We start from the raw sequence: 21136 nt of genomic DNA, 5'->3' as shown, positions 1-21136 counted from the left end.
ATGGTCCTTTTTCTGCATTTTTAATCTTTTACATTACTCAATTTCTGAAACTTTGATGCTTATAAAATGAACATTTTTCCAGTGAGTTCATGCAGTGATAAGAATTCGTTTCTCTTCCAATTAACGTGATGATAGCATTAGTGATGACAGTCTTCAAGAAGCAGAAATCAATATGGAATCAGTTTCTGACTATATTGATTCTGTGCAAGAGGAGAAAATGGAAGAGCAAACGGAAATTCTTCACAATGGCTTCAATCCTGAAGAAGAAAAGTGTGATAACTGTGATCGGGAGTTAAACAAAAAGCCTCAGGACACAACAGAGGAGACCACTTCGTGCCCTGTGATACCAAAGAGAGCAGCTCTGCTGTATCCTTTGAAACAGTTTCCCCCTACATTGTCTCTTTCCATACAGTCAAGTGCTGAGCAGTAACTAAGGCATAATTAGATCATCTCAGAAGCTTTCTTTTCTATTTTCCAGTTTTCTTTTCACTTTCTGCTAGGAAATGGAGTACAGTCAATTCTATATGCAAACGACTTAATTACACCTGATTTAAGAAGCTTTGTGAAGGCAGAAGCTCTCTCAATTCTAAAAAAATAGTATTCTTGATAAGTACCACTTATAAGAGTGAAGTTTTCAGGTGACCTCTAGTGATTATGAGGAAGTTCAGTGATAGAGTTCTTTGAGAAAAGTATAACTTTCTATAAATTTAGAAAATACATCATTAGGGAAGGGAGTTACTCATAATTTCAGTAGAAAAGACTTTATTGAAACAAGTTTTCCTTTAGTCATAAGTAGAAATGCAATTCTTCATTCAGCTTACAGTGAAATGTTTCTTCTGCCTCACTTGAAAGACATCCCAGCACAACATGTCACTGTAAGTATTCTTAGACATCCTATAGAATTTTATTTCTGGTTTATTTTTAAGATTTTATTTAGTTATTAGAGAGAAAGCACAAGATAGGGAAGGTCAGAGGGAGAAGCAGACCCCCGCTGAGCAGGAACCTGAGTGGGGCTTGATCCTAGGATTCCAGGATCATGACCTGAGCTGAAGGCAGACACTTGACTGAACCACCCAGGTGTCCCCGATTTCTAGTTCAAATTTTACTGCTTAACCCTAACCAGCTTTAGGGCATTTGAAAGGTTATCAGGTTCTTTCAGGTCAGTAAGAGGTTGTTTCCCAGTCCCTATGCTGAAAAATTGTGCCTAGGATTCAAGTGACTTCTGTTTGGCAGATCTTAGCATGTTCCTGATGCCAAGTCTGAAAGCCAGGTTAATCTAAGTTAAAAAACAAATGCCTGGCTCAGTTGGTTAAGTGTCTGCCTTCGGCTCAGGTCATGATCTCAGGGTCCTGGGATCGAGCCCTGCATTGGACTTCCTGCTCAGCAGGGAATCTGCTTCTCCCTCTCTCTGTACATGCTTTCTCTCAAATAAATAAATAAAATCTTTAAAAAAAAAAAATGCCTGGGGCACCTGGGTGGCCCAGTCAGTTGGGCGTCTGCCTTTGGCTCAGGTCTTAGTCCCCAAGTTCAGGGATCAAGTCCCTCATCAGGACCCTGCTCTGTGGGGAGCCTGCTTCTCCTTCTGCGTCTCTCATGAATAAATGAATAAAATCTTAAAAAAAAAAAAAAAGTGCCTGGCTGGCTCAGTTGGTAGAGCATGTGACATTTGATCTCAGGCTTGTGAGTTCCAGTCCCATGTTAGGTGTAGAGATTTTTTTTTAAATAAATAAGTGAATGAATGTATATATGTATGTATATTTTTGGTGTGTGTTTTTGTTTTTATTATTTTTTTAAAGATTTATTTTTATTTATTTATTTATTTATGATAGAGAGGCAGGATCCATGCAGGGAGCCCTACGTGGGACTCGATCCCGGGTCTCCACAATCACACCCTGGGCTGAAGGTGGCGCTAAACCACTAAGCCACCTGGGCTGCCCACGTGTTTTTGTTTTTATTTATTTATTTATTTATTTATTTGTTTATTTATTTGATATTTTATTTATTTATTCATGAGAGACACAGAGAGAGAGGCAGAAACAGGCAGAGGAAGAAGCAGGATCCATGCAGGGAGCCCGACGTGGTACTCGATCCTGGGTCTCCAGGATCACACCCCAGGCTGAAGGCTGTGCTAAACTGCTGAGCCACCGGCACTGCCCGTGCTTTTGTTTTTAAAATAGAAATTAAAAATAGCTGAGAGATGGATTTTCTCTCTTCTACTTATTTGCAAACAGATTAAGCTCCCCAGCCACCCCTCCCAAACCAAATGAACTCCTCATTGATGGCAAAGGCTGCATTTTATTCATTTTTGTGTCCCTAGATTCTAGTATATTTGCCTGATATATAATTAAATTCGGTAGCTTCGGGATCCCTGGGTGGCTCAGCAGTTTAGTAAACGCCTGCCTTTGGCCCAGGGCGCGATCCCGGAATCTCAGGATCGAGTCCCGCGTCGGGCTCCCGGCATGGAGCCTGCTTCTCCCTCTGCCTGTGTCTCTGCCTCTCTCTCCTCTCTCTATGACTATCATGAATTTAAAAAAAAAAAAAAAATCAGTAGCTTCTTAAAATTCTTTAGTCTCTTTGTTAGCTTTATACAGAGAGAACATTTTTCTATCAAGGTGATAAATTGTCCTTTTTCTTCCTACCCAGCTATTTCTCCAGTATTTGTATTTCCTTTATCTGAAGTGTAGTGAAAATGCTACCATGACTCTTCCTGGGCTACGCCCTCCAACCCTGAACCAGGTAAGCTAATCTTTTTTCTAATTTAATTTTTTACTTTTTATTTTGATTCGAGTATAGCTAATATACAATATTATAGTAGTTTCAGGTGTACAGTATTGTGATTCAAACACTTCCATACATCACCCAGGGTTCATCATGATTAATGAACTCTTAATCCCCTTCACCTATTTACCCTATCCTTCCATCCACCTGCTCTCTGGAAATGAACAGTTTTGTTCTCTCTAGTTAAGAGGTTTTTTTTTTTGGTTTGTCTCTTTTTTCTTTGTTCATTTGTTTTATAAATTACACATATGAGTGAAATCATGGTATTTCTCTTTCTCGGACTTAATTTGCTTAGCATAATATCCTCTAGATCCAACCGTGTTACTGCAAATAGCAAGATTTCATTCTTTTTGATGGCTGAGTAGTCTTCTACTGTATATTATGTACAGCCTCTTTATTCCTTTATCTGTCGATGGACACTTCGAGTGATTTTATAATTTGGCTATTGTGAATAATGCTGCAATAAACAAAGGGGTGAGGTAATCCTTAATTGAATTTGGTACTGGGAAAAATCTGTAAAAAAAAATAATAAGGTTATATAGAATGTCAGAACTTAAATTCAGTGACTGATTTCTCTTTGTCTTCTAGTTCATAGGAACCTCCTCCCTCACTGGAGTAAGATAGATTTAGAGCCATAATTCTATACTTAGAGAACTTAAATACATCTTAAACTCCTGATTCTTTGGGCCTCCTGGGTGGCTCAATTGGTTAAGCATCCAACTTTTGATTTCTGCTGAGTCATGATCTCAGGGTTGTGAGACCCCCATGGGGCTTTATGCTGATTATGGGGTCAGCTTGAGATTCTCTCTCCCTCTTCCTCCACTAATGCATGCATGTGTGCATGTTCTATAAATAAATAAATAAATAAACAAATAAACAAATAAACAAGCAAATAAATAAAATCTTTTTAAAAATTACTGATTCTTTATTGTGACCCTTTTCAAGGATTTTCTTAGCCTCTTTGGGAGAAGGTGATAATAAGTGTCCTAATCTTAAGAGAAGATTAATGAAAAAAATGTTTTCAGAGAAATTCCTGATACTCTTTAAATAATATTTATTTGAGAACCAGTTTAGAACATTAAAAATAAAAAGTTTATTGTGTTTAGAAACACCTGGCTGCCTGGCTCAGTCAGGAGAGCATGTGACTCTTAATCTTGGGGTTGTGGGGAGGAGGGCGGGGGGTGGGGGTGAATGGGTGACGGGCACTGAGGGGAACACTTGACGGGATGAGCACTGGGTGTTATTCTGTATGTTGGTAAATTGAACACCAATAAAAATTAATTTATTAAAAAAAAAATCTTGGGGTTGTGAGTTAGAGCCCCACATTGGGTGTACAGATTACTTAAATTTTTTTAAAAAATTCATTGTGTTCTAAGAATGTTTTTCTAATTAAGTGCTTGAAGCACTTAATTTGACTACTTAAAATTTTGTTAAGTAGTTAATTTCTGTAGTAAAAAATTCCAATAATACTAAAAGGTGCGTCTCCACTCCCATAGTCCCTCTAAGGGATAACCAATGTTAAGAGTTTCTTTTGGGATTCATGTATGGCTCATTCTGTAGAGCATGCAACTCTCAGATCTTGGAGTTATGAGTTCAAGCCCCACCTTAGGTATAGAGATTCCTTAAAATAAAACCTTTATTTTATTTTACTTTTTAAATAAAACCTTTAAAAGAAAAAGTTTTTTTTTTTTTTTTGGTCTAGAAATTTTCTTTCTTTACCCTAACATATCTTCCTCTTGTCTTTCTAACACAAATTAGATCATAGTATGCATGCCATTTGCAGTTTGCTTTTCTCATTCTGTATTGTGTTTTGGAACATTTTCTGAAGGAATTAACATATATCTGCCTCAGTCCTTTTTTTTAATTTAATTTTTTTAAGTCTTTTTTTCTTTTTTTAAGATTTTATTTATTTATTCATGAGAGACACAGAGAGAGAGGCAGAGACACAGGCAGAGGGAGAGGGAGAAGCAGGCTCCATGCAGGGAGCCCGGTGCGCGGTGCGCGACTCGATCCCGGGTCTCCAGGATCACACACTCTGGACTGAAGGTGGCGCTAAACCGCTGAGCCACCTGGGCTGCCCTTAAGTAGTCTTTACACCCAACATTAGGCTCAAACTCAAAACTCTGAGATCAAGAGTTAACAGTCTCTTCCTTCTCAGCCAGCCAGGTACCCCCCTACCTAATTCTTTTTAACCGTGAATGCTATTCATTTTATGGAGAATTATAATTTATCAGTCCCCTGTTTGGCATTTAAGTTGTTCACAGTGTTTTTACTATTATAAGCAAACCCTCAGTGATCATCTTTATATAGATACTTTTGTGAAATTATGAGAAAACACCTGGGGGGTAAATTCCCACAAGTGAAATTACTGGATAAAGGGTACATACATTTTTAGTTAAAAAAAATTTTTTTTAAATAATCACCCACACACACTTTTTCCTTCTTATTAAGTATTTTCTACACCCAGCGTGGGGCTTGAACACACAACCCAGAGATCAAGAGTCCTGTGCTTTTCTGACTGAGCCACCCAGGTGCACTCTACATTTTTAGTTTTAAAAATGCCAGTACCTTTCTGAAGAATTGAAAGCATCTTTTCTTGCCTATTTATATTCCCTTTTGTAAACTGCCATGTTAAGTTCTTTGTTCATTTTTCGATTACATTTTCTTTTTCATTTTGGCTTATGAGAATTGTGTTTTAGGAAATTAGCCTTTTTTTTGTGGAGTGTACTATAAGTACTTCTTTCCTATCACTTTCTACTTTTTTCAGTGTTATCTTTGCCATAGATAAGGCTTTTAATTTTTAATTTTATTTAAATTTTTTAATTCTTAAAATTATTAAGCTTTTTCTTTTTTGCTTCTTTATGGTTATGTCATGATTAAGGCCATTCCCACTCTGAGAATATGAAAATAACCACCCTTTCTTTCCCATGTTCATGGTTTCTTTTTCCATCTTTAATTTCTTGATACATAGAAAATTTATTTTGCTGTAAGGAGTTTCATAGAAATCAGCCTTCCCCTCTCCACCTAGATGGATAACTAGTTTCTTTAATGCTTTTTTATAACTGATATTTGCATGTTAACTGCATCATCTGAAGATGTAGAATTGTGTAGATTACTTTAATAAATGTAGAGTATTAAAGTGTATTTTAGTTCATGGTAGTTCGTCTTTAATACACACACCCTGGGGCACGTGGGTGGTTCAGTTGGTTGGGCATCTGTCTTCTGCTCAGAGGTAAGAATGTGGGGTCCTGACATCAAGCACCACGTCAGGCTCCCTTCTCAACAGGGACTTAGCTTCTTCCTCTCCCTGCTACTCTCCCTTGCTTATGTGTGCTCCCTCTCTTTTTTAAATGGATACATAAAATCTTTAAATATATATATATACACAACACCCTATTCTTGGGGCATAGTGCTATTTCAGAGTAGGAGATGAGTGGGTTGCTTTTTCTGTAACTGCCAATGATTTTTTTTTTAAGATTTTATTTTTATTTTATTTTTTTTAAGATTTTATTTATTTATTCATCAGAGAGAGAGGCAGGGACACAAGCAGAGGGAGAAACAGGCTCCATGCAGGGAGCCCGATGGGGGACTCGATCCCAGGTCTCCAGGATCACACCCTGGACTGAAGGCGGCGCTAAACCTCTGAGCCACCCAGGCTGCCCAAGATTTTTATTTTATTTTATTTTATTTTATTTTATTTTATTTTATTTTATTTTATTTATTTTATTTTATTTTATTTTATTTTATTTATTTTATTTTGTTTTATTTTGTTTTATTTATTTTATTTTTTATTTTATTTTTTTATTTTATTTTATTTATTTTATTTTATTTTTTTATTTTATTTTACTTTATTTTATTATTTTATTTTATTTTATTTTATTTTATTTTATTTTATTTTATTTTATTTTATTTTATTTTATTTTATTTTATTTTATTTTATATTTTCTTTTTATTTTTTTTTTTCCAAGATTTTATTTTTAAGGGCAGACTGGGTGGCTCAGCGGTTTAGCACCGCTTTCAGCCCAGGACCTGATCCTGGAGACTTGGGATCGAGTCCCATGTTGGACTCCATGCAGGGAGCCTGCTTCTCCCTCTGCCTCTGTCTCTGCCCCTCTCTCTCTCTCTCTCTCTCTATGTGTGTGTCTTTCATGGATAAATAAGTAAAATCTTTAAAAATTTTTTTTTTTATTTTTTAAGTAGTCTCTACACCCAACATGGGGCTCTAACCCACAACCCCAAGATCAAGAGGCCCATGCTTCACCAACTGAACCAACCAGGTGCCCAATTTAAAAAACTTTTAGGGATCCCTGGGTGGTGCAGCGGTTTGGCGCCTGCCTTTGGCCCAGGGCGCGATTCTGGAGACCCCGGATCGAGTCCCACGTCGGGCTCCCAGTGCATGGAGCCTGCTTCTCCCTCTGCCTGTGTCTCTGCCTCTCTCTCACTCTCTCTCTCTCTGTGTGTGACTATCATAAAATAAAAAAAATAAAAAATAAAAAAAAATTAAAAACTTTTAAAAAAAGAGACCAGTACTCACTCTTCATTGTAATAAATATCACTCTGTCTTTCTTTTTACTTGTTAATGCTATGAAAAAAATTCAGTTATGCTTGTAAAATAACAAGTATAAATCAAAGAAGAGTATTTTTAAGATTTTATTTATTTATTCATGAGAGACACACAGAGAGAGGCAGAGACATAGGCAGAGGGAGAAGCAGGCTCCTTGCAAGGAACCTGATGTGGGGCTCGATCCCAGGACCCCGAGATCACGACCTGAGGCAAAGGCAGATGCTCAACCACTGAGCCACCCAGGTGCCCAAGAAGAGTATTTTTATATTGATTAGAAATTACTCCATTTCTAAACTTAAATGTTTAGATTTTTATAAAGGTGACTAATTTCTCTTATAGCTGTTTGATATAATTGTGGACTTTGTAAAATGAATCAACCCAAAATTAAATCTAAAATCTTAACTTTCCTTTTCCTGTTTCTCTTCAGATTATGGATTGGATATGTCTACTTCTGGATGCTAACTTTACTGTTGTGGTAATGATACCAGAAGCAAAAAGGCTACTATTAAGTCTTTACAAATTTGTGAAATCCCAGGTGTGTGATTATTTGATATATATTGAGTTTCTTTTGTACCCAAGTATCACTTAAATTATAATGAAGCCTTAAATTTTTTATCTTGGAATAACTATAAGTAATCATGAAAGATTTGTTCTTATAGGAGTCACGGTAAAAGTCACTCTGAAACTTTTTCCTTTAGATATGCATTTGTTCCGAGCTCAACAAGATTGAAGTAAGTTTTCGTGAACTGCAGAAACTAAATCAAGAAAAGAATAATAGAGAATTATATTCTATTGAAGTGCTGGAACTCTTCTGATGTCACCAATTGTCCTTCATTGATATTTTATGAAGCTCTTTTATGTGAATCCTTCCTACTCATGCAGGCAAGAGATGTGTTTTGTTTGTGAGTGTCTCTCAGTGACAAGAGAAGTGTGTCAGCTAGAACCCGGACCATCACCTAGAGATGCTCCTAGGTTGGACTGTAGGTTGCACATGAACCTATTTTAGTTTATGGGAGTTGGGGGGGGAGAGGTTCTGAAACTTTTTTTAAATATGTAACTGAGCTGATTTTAAGTAAACTTATTTGTCTATTGATAAAAATCTAATTTCTTACGTGTGTTTTGATTAGTTCTTTTAGTAAAAAAAAAAAAGTTACCATTGAAACAGTGATTCTAAGAAGAATATAGTTTTATCAGAGAAGCTGTCTCAGCTCACCTGTGCTCACAGGAGACGGAGGAGGCCAATTCCATAAGCTGAGTAGGGAAAGGTCTTTGTACAGGCATATGCTTGTCTTCTACCACTTATGTCCTTTCCCTGCTTCCACTTAGCTTTACATGCTCAGAAGTTTAACAGTACCTCTTTCTATTTATTTATCTCAGATTATCTTCATAATTAGTTGGTAATTTAGGTTTTTGTATTACTAAATAGTAAAAAAAAAAAAAACTCTCTTAACACAGTTTTATGAGTTGATTGACCATAGAATTTCCCATTTTAACTCTTTGGATTTAGGACCATTGAGAGATTTTATGTAGACAAAATGGGTGTTTTGTTTCTTGAAAATAAACTCAAGTTTATATTTGTTAAAAATGAAATCATTCTTTCAGGTAATGAATTAAGATCCCTATACATAACTTGAAACATTTCTCAGCTATGCAGGTCTCTGTTGAGTAAATAATTTTGAAACCTGTTTTAATTTGAAGGGTAATACGTTAAAAATTTCTGTAAATTCTAGTGCAGAAATATAGATTCAGATGTGATTGTGAGGCCCAGAGTTACAGAATCCCAATTGCTTCAGTTAATTTGCATTGGAAAAAGCCTTCATTTTTAGGTCATTTACTTTCTATAAACTTTAGTTACAATTATGGCAATTAGCAGACAGCTTCTCAGTCTGCTTAATCTCTTTTTAATCCCAAGAGGAAAGAAACACAAGGGTAACCCCATATATTAACTGTCCTGCTTACTTTATATAATAGGACTTCTTGTTCACATTAAAGTGATACAGTACTTCTCAGCAGAAATAAAAATATAGGTTTTCATAGTAGTGCAGTTTCTGTATATGGTCCTTATAAGTGAATAAAACACTGATTTTTTAAAAACCTTTGTTGTAAAGCTTAATAATTAGGTTGTGATTATTATGGAAACATTCCTGATACTCAATGTAAGTGCAAACTGAGGTTGCCTGCACTCTGAGTCACTAAATTTACAAATAAGGATTTTATAAGGATATATAAAAACTTTTTTTTAAATTGAAGTAGAATTGAAAATAGACTCTTGTAGGATGAATTCTTCAAGCCAAGGATTGTGTCTTACCCTTTCTGCATATTAAACACAAGACCACTGACACATAGCGTTCAATAATTTTTTTTTAAGATTTTCTTTGTTTATTCATGAGAAATATAGAGAGGCAGAGACATGGGCAGAGGGAGAAGCATGCTCCCCACAGGGAGCTTGATGCTGGACTGGATCCCAGGACCCCGGCATCATGCCCTGAGCTGAAGGCAGACACTCAATCGCTGAGCCATCCAGGCATCCCTGTAAATGGTTATTGAATACAGTTATTAAATAATTGATCTTACCTGTCCAGCTATACTATAGAGTAATAATTCTGAGGGTTTGCAGTAATTTTTCTGGAAAGTAAGTCCATCTGGTGTTCACTACATATAGGCAGCGTACCTTTTGCCTCTTATTTCTTGTAACACCAAACTATATCTCATTTGTGTCTTATGACATATTATGTCTATAAAAATAAAGTTTGTTTATCTTATTATTTTATTTTTTATTTTACTTTTTTGAGATTTTATTTATTTATGAGAGACACAGAGAGAGGCAGAGACACAGGCATAGGGAGGAGAATCAAGTTCCATATAGGAGCCTGATGTGGGACTTGATCCCGGAACTCTGGGATCACGTCCTGAGCCAAAGGCAGATCAACTGCTGAGCCACCCAGGCGTCCCAAAAGAGTCGTTTTTTATTTTTATTTATTTTTGAAGATTTTATTTGTTTACATTTAAAAAAAAAGATTTTGTTTATTCATGAGACACAGAGAGAGAGACGGAGTCATAGGCAGAGGAAGAAGCAGGCTCCATGCAGGGAGCCCAATGTGGGACTCGATCCCGGGACTCCAGGATCACATCCTGAGCCCAAGGTAGACACTTTACTGCTGAGCCACCCAGGCGTCCTGTTACATGCTCTTCTGATTGAGCCAGCCAGGTGCCCTTGGATCATGTATAATAACTTTTTTTTTTCATGTATAGAACTTTTAAAACAAAGATGGACTTTTTGCCCTAACTCCTTTAAAAAGTTTTTAGTCCATGGATGCCTTGGGTGGCTCAGCAATTGAGAGTCTGCCTTTGGCTCAGGGCATGATCCTAGGATCCAGGATTGAGTCCCACATCAGGCTTCTTGCAGGGAGCCTGCTTCTCCCTCTGCCTATGTCTCTTGCCTCTCTCTGTGTGTCTCATGAATAAAATAAATTCTTTTTTAAAAAAATTAAAATTAAAAAAAAATAAAATAAATTAAAATTAAATTAAAAAATTAGTCCCAAAACAGTTTTTTTTAAGCAAAACAGTTTTCAGATAAAAGAATGAAGACCCATTTATTCTTTTTTTTTTAAAATTTTTTTTTTAATTTATTTATGATAGACATACACACACACACACACACAGAGAGAGAGAGGCAGAGACACAGGCAGAGGGAGAAGCAGGCTCGTTGCACCAGGAGCCCGACATGGGATTCGATCCCGGGTCTCCAGGATCGCGCCCTGGGCCAAAGGCAGGCACCAAACCGCTGCGCCACCCAGGGATCCCAAGACCCATTTATTCTTGACCTAAACTTTCCTGTTGGTAACATTTTGCCATATTGCTTTTACCACTCTATATATTTTTTCTTTCTCTAATGAATCATTTGAGGGTTATTTGCAAACATCCAGGTTAATCCCATAATTCAGTTTAATCCCATAAGTACATCATTTTAATCCTCTAAAACAAGATTGTTATTTTACATGACCACAATGCAGTTATCAAATTCAGGAAAAATAATTTTTTTAAAAGATTTTATTTATTCATGAGAGACATAGAGAGAGAGAGGCAGAGACACAGGCAGAGGGAGAAGCAGGCTCCATGCAGGGAGCCCGATGTGGGACTTGATCCTAGGATTCCAGGATCACACTCTAGGCCCGAAGGCAGGTGCTAAACCGCCGAGCCAGGGGGTCCCTGGATGGCTCAGCGGTTTGGCACCTGCCTTTGGCCCAGGGCGAGATCCTGGGGTCCTGGGATCGAGTCCCACGTTGGGCTCCTGTCATGGAGCCTACTTCTCCCTCTGCTTGTGTCTCTGCCCCTCTTTCTCTCTGTGTCCATCATAAATAGATAAATAAATCTTTAAAAAATAAAAAAAGGGCTGCCCTGGTGGCGCAGCAGTTTGGCGCCACCTGCAGCCTGGGGTGTGATCCTGGAGACCTGGAATCGAGTCCCATGTCGGGCTCCCTGCATGGAGCCTGCTTCTCCCTCTCCCTCTGCCAGTGTCTCTGCCTCTCTCTCTGTGTCTATGAATAAATAAAATCTTTAAAAATAAATAAATAAATAAAAAATAAAAAAATAAACCAGCGAGCCACCCAGGCGTCCCAAATTCAGGAAATTAGTATTAATACAGTACTACTTGGAATGATTAGAGTCTTTTTTCAGATTTCTACAATTTTCTTAGCAATGTCTCCTATACCTGGACTTTTTCCTGCTAAAATGCATTCAAGGAGCTTGCCTTGTAATTATTTTTCATGTTTCCTTAATCTCCCTACATATTGTATTTTGAGAAATCATTTTGCTGATGTCTGTCAATTTGGATTTATTTTTTTAAATAAATTTATTTTTTATTGGTGTTCAATTTGTCAACATACAGAATAACACCCAGTGCTCATCCCGTCAAGTGCCCATCTCAGTGCCCGCCACCCAGTCACCCCCACCCCCACCTACCTCCCCATGACAATTTGGATTTATCTTGTTTTCGCGATTAGATTCAGATTAAACGTTTTTGACAGGGAATGCTACAGAGAAGGCACAGCATCAGGAACCATTGATGTGACTTGTCCCATCATAGGTGATGTTAAATCGGATCACTTAGTTAAGGTAGGGTTTACTAGATTGCCTCTGCCTTTCCCTTTTGTAACCCCAGAAGTAACCTGTATATATCTTTGAGACTTTGTGATTATCTTATTCTGGAATATTCTCCAACAGTGGCTTTAGATCTATTGATAATTTTTCCCTGAATCAGTTTTTTTTTACTTAGGTGGTTGTGATTGGAAATTGTGAAATTGTTTTGACATAAAGTTCACTTTAAAACTGAACGCTGTGCTGTATAGCCACAATTGTCATCTCTGCCGTCTGCTTTCTAATCTGTAGATGGATGGCCATATACATGGATAGAGTTGTTTCACAAATTTAAATAGCTATTATATTTGAACATGTACTGCGTGATCTATTTTTTCCTCTTTCTTTTCTTTTTTTTTTTTTAAGATTTTATTTATTTATTCATGAGAGACACAGAAAGAGAGGCAGAGACATAGGAAGAGGGAGAAGCAGGCTTCCTGCAGGGAGGACGATGCAGGACTCAGTCCCCAGGCCCCAAGATCACCCCCTGAGCTGAAGGCATACACTCAACTGCTGAGCCACCCAGGTGTCCCTATTTTTTTCATTTAATATTTTCATAAAAACATTTTTACATAGTTAATATATTTCAATTCTTAAAAGTTTTCAGACTCAGAAAAATCTATGCCTGAAAAGGATTACCAGTAATTTATTCCTAAATGTTGTGTCTCATGCAGTTCCCACAGCTTTGTACTTAGCAAAACTGACGTGTGACTTTAGATTATACCATTCCACTTCTTTATTTTTTTTTTTTTCATTCCACTTCTTTAAATCATCATCATTATAATTTTGGGACACTTAAAAGCATACCCAAATTAGGAGAATATTTTGAATTCTGTTTGCTATAGACAAATTTAAGTACATGTTAAAAATTCTGGACAACTTTTCTGAAGAGTCATCATTTTATTTACTTACTTATTTTTAAAGATTTTATTTATTTGACAACAAGAGAAGGAGAGAGAGAGAGCACAAGTAGGGGGAAAGCAGAGGGAGAAGGAGAAGCAGATTTCCTGCTGAGCAGGGAGCTGGATGCAGGGCTCCATCTCAGGACCCTGAGATCATGAGTAGGGTAAAGGCAGGCACTTAACCAACCAAGCCACCTAGGCACCTCAAGAGTCCTCTTTTTTGTTGTTGTTGTTAAAGATTTATTTATTCATAAGACAGAGAGAGAGAGGGAGGCAGAGACATAGGCAGAAAGAAAAGCAGGCTCTCCCCAGGAAACCTGATTATGGGACTTGATCCCTGAACTGGGGATCACACCCTAAGCTGAAGGCAGATGCTTAATCGCTGAGCCATCTAGGTGTCCCAAGAGTCATCATTTTAAGTTACTTCCTCCCAGAACCTTGTCATATCTTAAGAAAGCAATGTACTATTATTAAAGCTGTTTGGATATTTTATTATTTTATTTTATTTTTTATTTTATTTTATTTTATTTTAGAGAGAGAGAGAGAGAAGGAGCATAAGTAGGGGAATGAATGGGGAGAGGGAAAGGGAGAGAATATCAAGTAGATTCCACACTGAGTGCAGAGCCTGATGTGGGGCTCAATCTCATGACCCTGAGATCATAACCTGAGTTGAAATAAAGGGTCAGACACTTAACTGACTAAGCCACCCAGGCACCTCAGATAAACTTGTGGTTTTGTGTATTACAGATTTCCTTTCTAATACAATTCAGATCCGAGGTGCTATGCTCTTCTATACTTATTTTAAGACAAGATACTGTAATTTGGTGTTTAATCTTATGAATATGACTCTGAATTACTGTTTAATTTTGTGTAGGAAAAATTTTGTATAAGACCTGCTTCACAGTAGTCCTTGGAATGTAGTTTATAGGAACACCTTGTGTGATGGGGTGCCATTTATATAATGCTCAATAGATTATCTGGTAGGTTCTAAATACCTATGGCATGAATATGCAGATAGCAGAAAGCACTTTTGCTCCTAAGACCTAGCAAATTTTCCCATCAAACCCAGAGCTCCTTAGGTGGTAACCATCAAGGCATGGGATCAAAATTTAGGTGGTTTAAGTCTGGAATAGGTAAAAGTGAAATTGTCTAATTTTAAGGATGAAAGAATGATTTGAATTAGAGAAAAAAAATTAGTAGTATCTATGTAGAACAGATTAGAGATCATGGACAACTTGTTGAGTGAAACACCAAAAAATTAAGTGCCCGAAAGGCACCTTACTATCTCCGTTGGTAGAGTGTGCAGCTCTTGATCTTGGAGTTGTACATTTCAGCCCCATGCTGGGCATAGAGCTTACTTTACAGATTTTATTTATTTTAGAAAGAGAGAGAGAGGGAGGGGGACAAGTAGACTCGTCGCTGAGAGTGGAGCCCAATTGGGGGCTTAATCCCAGGACCCTGAGAGCAGGCCTGAGCCGAAACCAAGACTCAGATGCCCAATTGAGTATGCCACACAGGCACCCCAAGATTACTTAAAAACTAACTGCCCTGGAAGGGAAGAGGGAATTTATGAAAGGGGTGCATTGTTGCCAAAAGGACATTATTTAAAAAACTCTTTCACCTCTTTGGTTCCATATTCCCCACACAATGGACACTGATTTGCTTTCCCAGAAACACAAATACTGGGACACCTGGCTGGTTCAGCAGTTGAGTGCCTGCCTTTGGCTCGGGTCCTGATCCCGGAGTCCTGGGATCAAGTCCCACATCAGGCTTTCTGCATGGAGCCTGCTTCTCCCTCTACATATGTCTCTGCCTCTCTCTCTCTGTCTTTCATGAATAAAGAAATAAAATCTTTAAGAAAAAAAAAAAGGAAACAAATACCTTAGTATGAGAGGTGATGAGGTACCTACATTTTCTAGATTAACAAGTTAAAGTTCTTTTTTGGGGGGGTGGGGCCTAGACCTTATCTAAAAAAATAAGTAAAACAGGGATGCCTGGATGACTCAGTATGCTTGCTAAGTGTCCAATTCTCGGTTTGGCTCTGATTGTGATCTCGGTTATGGGATCAAGACCCATTTTGAGCCATACGCTTAGTGGAGAGTCGGCTTGAGATTCTCACTCCTCCTCCCTCTCCACCTCTCGCTGTGTTTTCTTGCTCTAAAATAAATAAGTCTGTATATTTTATATATATATATTTCATGTGAACCTAATTATCCTTGGCCACTTTTCATTTCTGGATGAATTTGTATGCGTTAGTGTCTTATTTGGATATTTTGTTAAAGTCATATGTTAAATTGTATGCCATATAAGGTATAGTTAGAGTATAGATGTTTTATTTTACTTTAAAGTGAACTTGGAGGGGCACCTGGGTGGCTCAGTGCTTGAGCATCTGCCTTCAGCTCATGTTGTGATCCTGTGGTTCTGGGATCCAGTCCCTAATTGGGCTCCCTGTGGTTCTGGGATCCAGTCCCTAATTGGGCTCCCTGTGGGGAGCCTGCTTCTACCTGTGCCTGTGTCTCTGCCTCTCTCTCTGTGTCTCTCATGAATAAATAAATAAAATATTAAAAAGAAAAGATTGATGTTTTCTTTTTTTCATTTCTTTGTATTATGGGCAGTTTCAAACATAACAAAAGAAGAGTATAATGAATCCCAAATATGTATTCCCCAACTTCAGCCGTGATCTGTACTTTCCCAATTCTGTTTTATTGATACCTCCTCTTAGTGCCACTCCTTACATTATCCCAGACATCAGATAATTTCATCTCTGAATATTTTATTCATTTATTTTTACAAGTTATTTGAATCGGGACAAGTAAAGTTTACCCATTGTAATGGTTGATAAGTCTCATGGTGGTTTTTTTTTTTTTTTTGTAAGATTTTATTTATTTATTCATGAGAGACACAGAGAGAGAGAAGCAGAGACACAGGCAGAGGGAGAAGCAGGCTCCATGCAGGGAGCCTGATGTGGGACTCGATCCTGGGTCTCCCAAGATCACACCCTGGGCTGAAGGCGGCACCAACCTGCTGGGCCACCAGGGCTGCCTTACATGATGTTTAATATATAGACCGCCTTACCATCTCTTGTTTGTTTGTTTCTTTATTGCATTGATTGAAGAAATTAGGGCATTTGTCCTGTAGGATTTCTAGTCTGGGTTATGCTGATGTTTTTATTGTATCATTTTTTAAGTTCTCTTAATTCAGATATCCTCTAAATTGGTATTTGGACCTAGAAACTTTATGAGATTCTGGTTCCTTTGGGTTTCAATTTATAATTTTATAATAAGCTATTTAAACTTTTCAGGATACCCTAAGTATAAATTAATAGTTTACTTCTGTTATAGGTAAGTGTGTGTTTAAGTTACTTGTGTTTAGGGTTTCAGAGGAAGTTTTGTGTTTTTTTTGTTTGTTTGCTTTAAAGATTTTATTTATTCATGAGAGACCACAGAAAGAGGCAGAGACACAGGCAAAGGGAGAAGCAGGCTCCATGCAGGGAGCCCGTCGTGGGACTCGATCCCAGGTCTCCGGGATCAGGCCCTGGGCTGCAGGCGACGCTAAACCGCTGCATCACCAGGGCTGCCCTCAAAGGAAGTTTTGTCTGTACTTCTATCTTTAATGAGTAGTGCTGTTTCCTGTTGTATTTTTGATGCTAAATATTTCTCTGAAATAATTCTACTGGCAATATGTGGTTGCATTTTCTATAGGGTAGAATTTTTTTTTTTAAGATTTATTTATTTATGATAGAGAGAGAGAGAGAGGCAGAGACAAAGGAGGAGGGAGAAGCAGGCTCCATGCCGGGAGCCCGATGTGCGACTCGATCCCGGGACTCCAGGATCGCGCCCTGGGCCAAAGGCAGGCGCCAAACTGCTGCGCCACCCAGGGATCCCCTAGGGTGGAATTTCTCTGGAAATGTTTAAAGAGTCTGTTTTCTTACCTGTTCTCTACTACAGATCTTAGTTACTTTTGCTTCAAATCTCTGCTTTTTTTTTTTTTTTTTTTTTAAGATTTTATTGATTTATTTACAAGAGACACATAGAGGCAAAGACATAGGCAGAGAGAAAAGCAGGCTTCTTGCGGGGCGCCCGATACAGGACTTGTTCCCAGGACCCCAGGAATCACACCCTGAGCCACTCAGGTGTCCCCCTGATCTTTTTTTTTTTTTAATTCTATTATAGTTTTCCTTTATAGTGTAACAGAGAACACAGAGAACTTTTTAAATCTTCAGTGCTTCCTCTCTCCTGGATCAAAGAGATATTTTTTTTCAAAGAGATATTTTAATAAGAAATTATGTAACTAAAAAGGCAATCTGTCCAATTATAGAGAAGCTGCAAATGTTTGTGTAGCACTGATTTGTAGCACTGGAAGTGCCATAGCTATTAAGAGTTCATCCCTGGGGTGCCTGGGTGGCTCACTCAGTTAAGTGTCTGGCTGGATTACGGCTCAGATCATGATCTCAGGATCATGAAATTGAGCCCTGGCTCACTCTTGAGTGTGGAGCCTGCTTAAGAGTGTCTCTTCCCCTCTGCCTCTGCTCCCCCACCCATCCACTTGCACGCACATGCTCTCTCTCCCTCAAAAAAAAAAAAATAACAATAATAATAATTCATCCCTTACCTACAGATAGAGAAGCTGAGAGATTTTTTTTCTTAATTTTTAAACTTTTTAAAGTAAGTTCTATGCCTAACATGGGGTCTGAACTGATGACCCCGAGATCAAGAATCTTATGCTTTGGATGCCTGGGTGGCTCAGTGGTTGAGCAGCTGCCTTCAGCTCAGGGCGTAATCCTGGGGTGCCGGGATCGAGTCCCACATCGGGCTTCCTGCATGGAACCTGCTTCTCCCTCTGCCTGTGTCTCTGCTTCTCTCTCTCTGCCTCTCATGAATAAATAAATCAAATCTTTAAAAAAAAAAAAAAGTCTTAAGCTTAACTGAGTCCGCTGGGTACCCCCACGAAGCTGAGGGATTTGCTCAAGATTGCTTGCTCCTCAGTGGCAGTGTTTGGGCTCAAACTCAAGTTCTTTTTAAAAATAAGTATGGGGGGAGTGCCAGGGTGGCACAGATGGTTAAGCATCTGCCTTTGGCACAGGTCATGATCTCAGGTTCCTGGGATGGAGCCCTGCATCTGGCTCCCTGCTCAGCAGGGAGTCTGCTTCTTCCTCTGCTGCTCCCCCTGCTTGTGATCTCTCTCTCTCAAATGAATAAAATTTTTAAAATCTTTTAATTAATTAATTTTTTAAAAGTATTGGGCATGAGTTCAAGCCCCTTGGGCATAGAGCCTACTGTAAAAAAGAAAAGAATAAAAGACTTAAAATTTCTTCTTAAAAAATAAAAGTATTAATTATGTGCAAATATACTAAAACCTTTGGGAGAGTATCGGTTAGGACCATTGGTATTTGGCTAAAGGTCTTAAGCCTTTCTCTCTTTTTTTTTTAAAGATTTATTTTTATTTATTTATGATAGACACAGAGAGAGAGAGAGAGAGAGAGAGAGAGGCAGAGACACAGGCAGAGGGAGAAGCAGGCTCCATGCCGGGAGCCCGACGCGGGACTCGATCCCAAGACTCCAGGATCGCGCCCTGGGCCAAAGGCAGGCGCGAAACCGCTGAGCCACCCAAGGATCCCATCTTAAGCCTTTCTTGCTGATCCTGTGTGCCAGGGCAAATGGGACTATGGTTCAGGGAGAAGCAAGTGAACAGCCTCCGTTAGGAACTGTTAGCAGATGAAGTAGGGGGATTAAGTATCATTAAAAATTACTGAGGGCAACCCCGGTGGCGCAGCAGTTTGGCGCCGCCTGCAGCCTGGGGTGTGATCCTGGAGACCCTGGATCGAGTCCCATGTCGGGCTCCCTGCGTGGAGCCTGCTTCTCCCTCTATCTGTGTCTCTGCCCCCCTCTCTCTATGCCTATGAATAAATAAATAAAATCTTAAAAAAATAATAAAATAAAAAATAAAAATTACTGAATGATAATGATTGGATAAGAAAGCCTGGGTAGGAAATAACTACAAGATGGAGGAAAGTTGGGATCCCTGGGTGGCGCAGCAGTTTGGCGCCTGCCTTTGGCCCAGAGCGCGATCCTGGAGACCCGGGATCGAATCCCACGTGGGGCTTCCGGTGCATGGAGCCTGCTTCTCCCTCTGCCTATGTCTCTGCCTCTCCCTCTGTGTGTGTGACTATCATAATTAATTAATTAATTAAAAAAGATGGAGGAAAGTTCCTATAAACATCAGCTAAGTAAGGATCCAAGGGATTGGTTAGACACAGAAGCAGAATTCCTGCCTTTTATGTGCTTATTCCTGTCTAGATGAGGAACCAACAAAGCAAAATCAGTAGTGATGCAAGTTCACCTTTGTATGCCAAACAAATGAGTATTGGAGTGCTATATAAAGAAAAATCTACAGCAGTGTTTCCCGAACCTTTGGTATCATGGGTCTGTATAATTTCCAAAGGATCCTGGGATCTGACATAAGGTTACCAAGGCTTTGTTTTGCTAATTAACCTCTAAGAAGAAGTCTTCTTTATTTTGCCCTAATTTTTCTCCGTTCACCTCATCCATATTCTAACAGTCACAGGGCATCACCCCTGGACTTCTGTTTGGAGCCCCAGGCCTAGAATATTGTTCGAGAGAGAAGGTTAGACCTAGGCTTTGAATGGATAAGATTTGTACAGGGAAAAGTAAGTACTAAAAATAATTCAGAACTACAATCAATAAAATTGAAATTAGCATCTTTAATTTGCTGTGGTGAATTACATTTTTCTGAAATTTGCTGCTTACAGGATGAATCTGGTACTGCTTTGAGTTTAATGTAATACTGAAAATCATGTGATGTTTCACATCTCCTACCATTTTTCTCTTTGAACTACCACAAACTTTTCATTTCTACAGGCAGCCACATTTTCCCTTTATTTTGCACAAAAGCTTTTCTGTCAGTCTATGCAAGTTTTTTTTTTTTAAAGATTTTATTTATTTATTCATGAGAGACACAAAGAGAAAGAGGCAGAGACAAAGGCAGAGGGAGAAGCAGGGAGCCCAATATGGGACATGATCCTGGGACTCCGGGATCACACCCTGAGCCAAAGGCAGATGCTCAACTGCTGAACCACTCAGGCGTCCCAATCTATGCAGGTTTTAAATGTTCAGTTAATAAAATGGTCATCTAGTTCAGAGGTTGGAAACTATAAGGGCCATATCTAATTGACTGGAGTTTTTTATGGCTCACAAACTAAGGACAGTTTTTATATTTTTTAAATGGTTAGGAAAGAGAATCAAAAGATTAATGATTCTTTTTTTTTTTTTCGGGATCCCTGGGTGGCTTAGCAGTTTAGCGCCTGCCTGTGGCCCAAGGCGCAATCCTGGAGTCCCGGGATCGGGTCCCACGTTGGGCTCCCAGCATGGAGCCTGCTTCTCCCTCCTCTTGTGTCTCTGCCTCTCTCACACTCTCTCTCTCTCTCTCTCTCTCTCTCTCTCTCTGTCTCTGTCTCTCATAAACAAACAAACAAATAAATCTTTAAAAAATAATTCTTTTTTTCATGTACTTTTTTTTTCATGTACTTTTTAAAAAGATTTTATTTGAGAGAGAGAGAGAGAGTGATAGAGATAGCAAGAGAGAGCACAAGTGGGGGAGGAGAGAGAAGCACAGACTCCCCGCTGAGCAGGGAGCCCCATGTAGAGCTCCACCCCAGGACCCTGGGATCATGACCTGAGCCAAAGGCAGACGCTTAACCAACTGAACCACCCCAGCGCCCTGAGCAATAATAATTCTT

General features: G+C 38.7%; 1 protein-coding gene across 1 annotated transcript in view; it reads left to right on the top strand.

The window, feature by feature from the left end:
• NOL11 (nucleolar protein 11) overlaps nt 1-12215 on the top strand; it is a 30739-nt gene extending 18524 nt beyond the window's left edge. Inside the window, exons 14-18 of the mRNA XM_055332616.1 lie at nt 136-366; nt 797-875; nt 2644-2736; nt 7770-7877; nt 8041-12215. Of these exons, the coding sequence (XP_055188591.1) occupies nt 136-366; nt 797-875; nt 2644-2736; nt 7770-7877; nt 8041-8157 (628 nt within the window). The 3' untranslated portion in view covers nt 8158-12215. The remainder of the gene's footprint in view (nt 1-135; nt 367-796; nt 876-2643; nt 2737-7769; nt 7878-8040) is intronic.
• The last annotated feature ends 8921 nt before the right edge of the window (nt 12216-21136 follow it).

The sequence above is a fragment of the Nyctereutes procyonoides genome, unplaced genomic scaffold (genome assembly GCF_905146905.1).
Source record: "Nyctereutes procyonoides isolate TBG_1078 unplaced genomic scaffold, NYPRO_anot_genome, whole genome shotgun sequence".
Lineage (NCBI taxonomy): Eukaryota > Metazoa > Chordata > Mammalia > Carnivora > Canidae > Nyctereutes > Nyctereutes procyonoides.
Note: the sequence above shows the minus strand (reverse complement) of the source record. Positions and strands in the feature narration are given on the sequence as shown.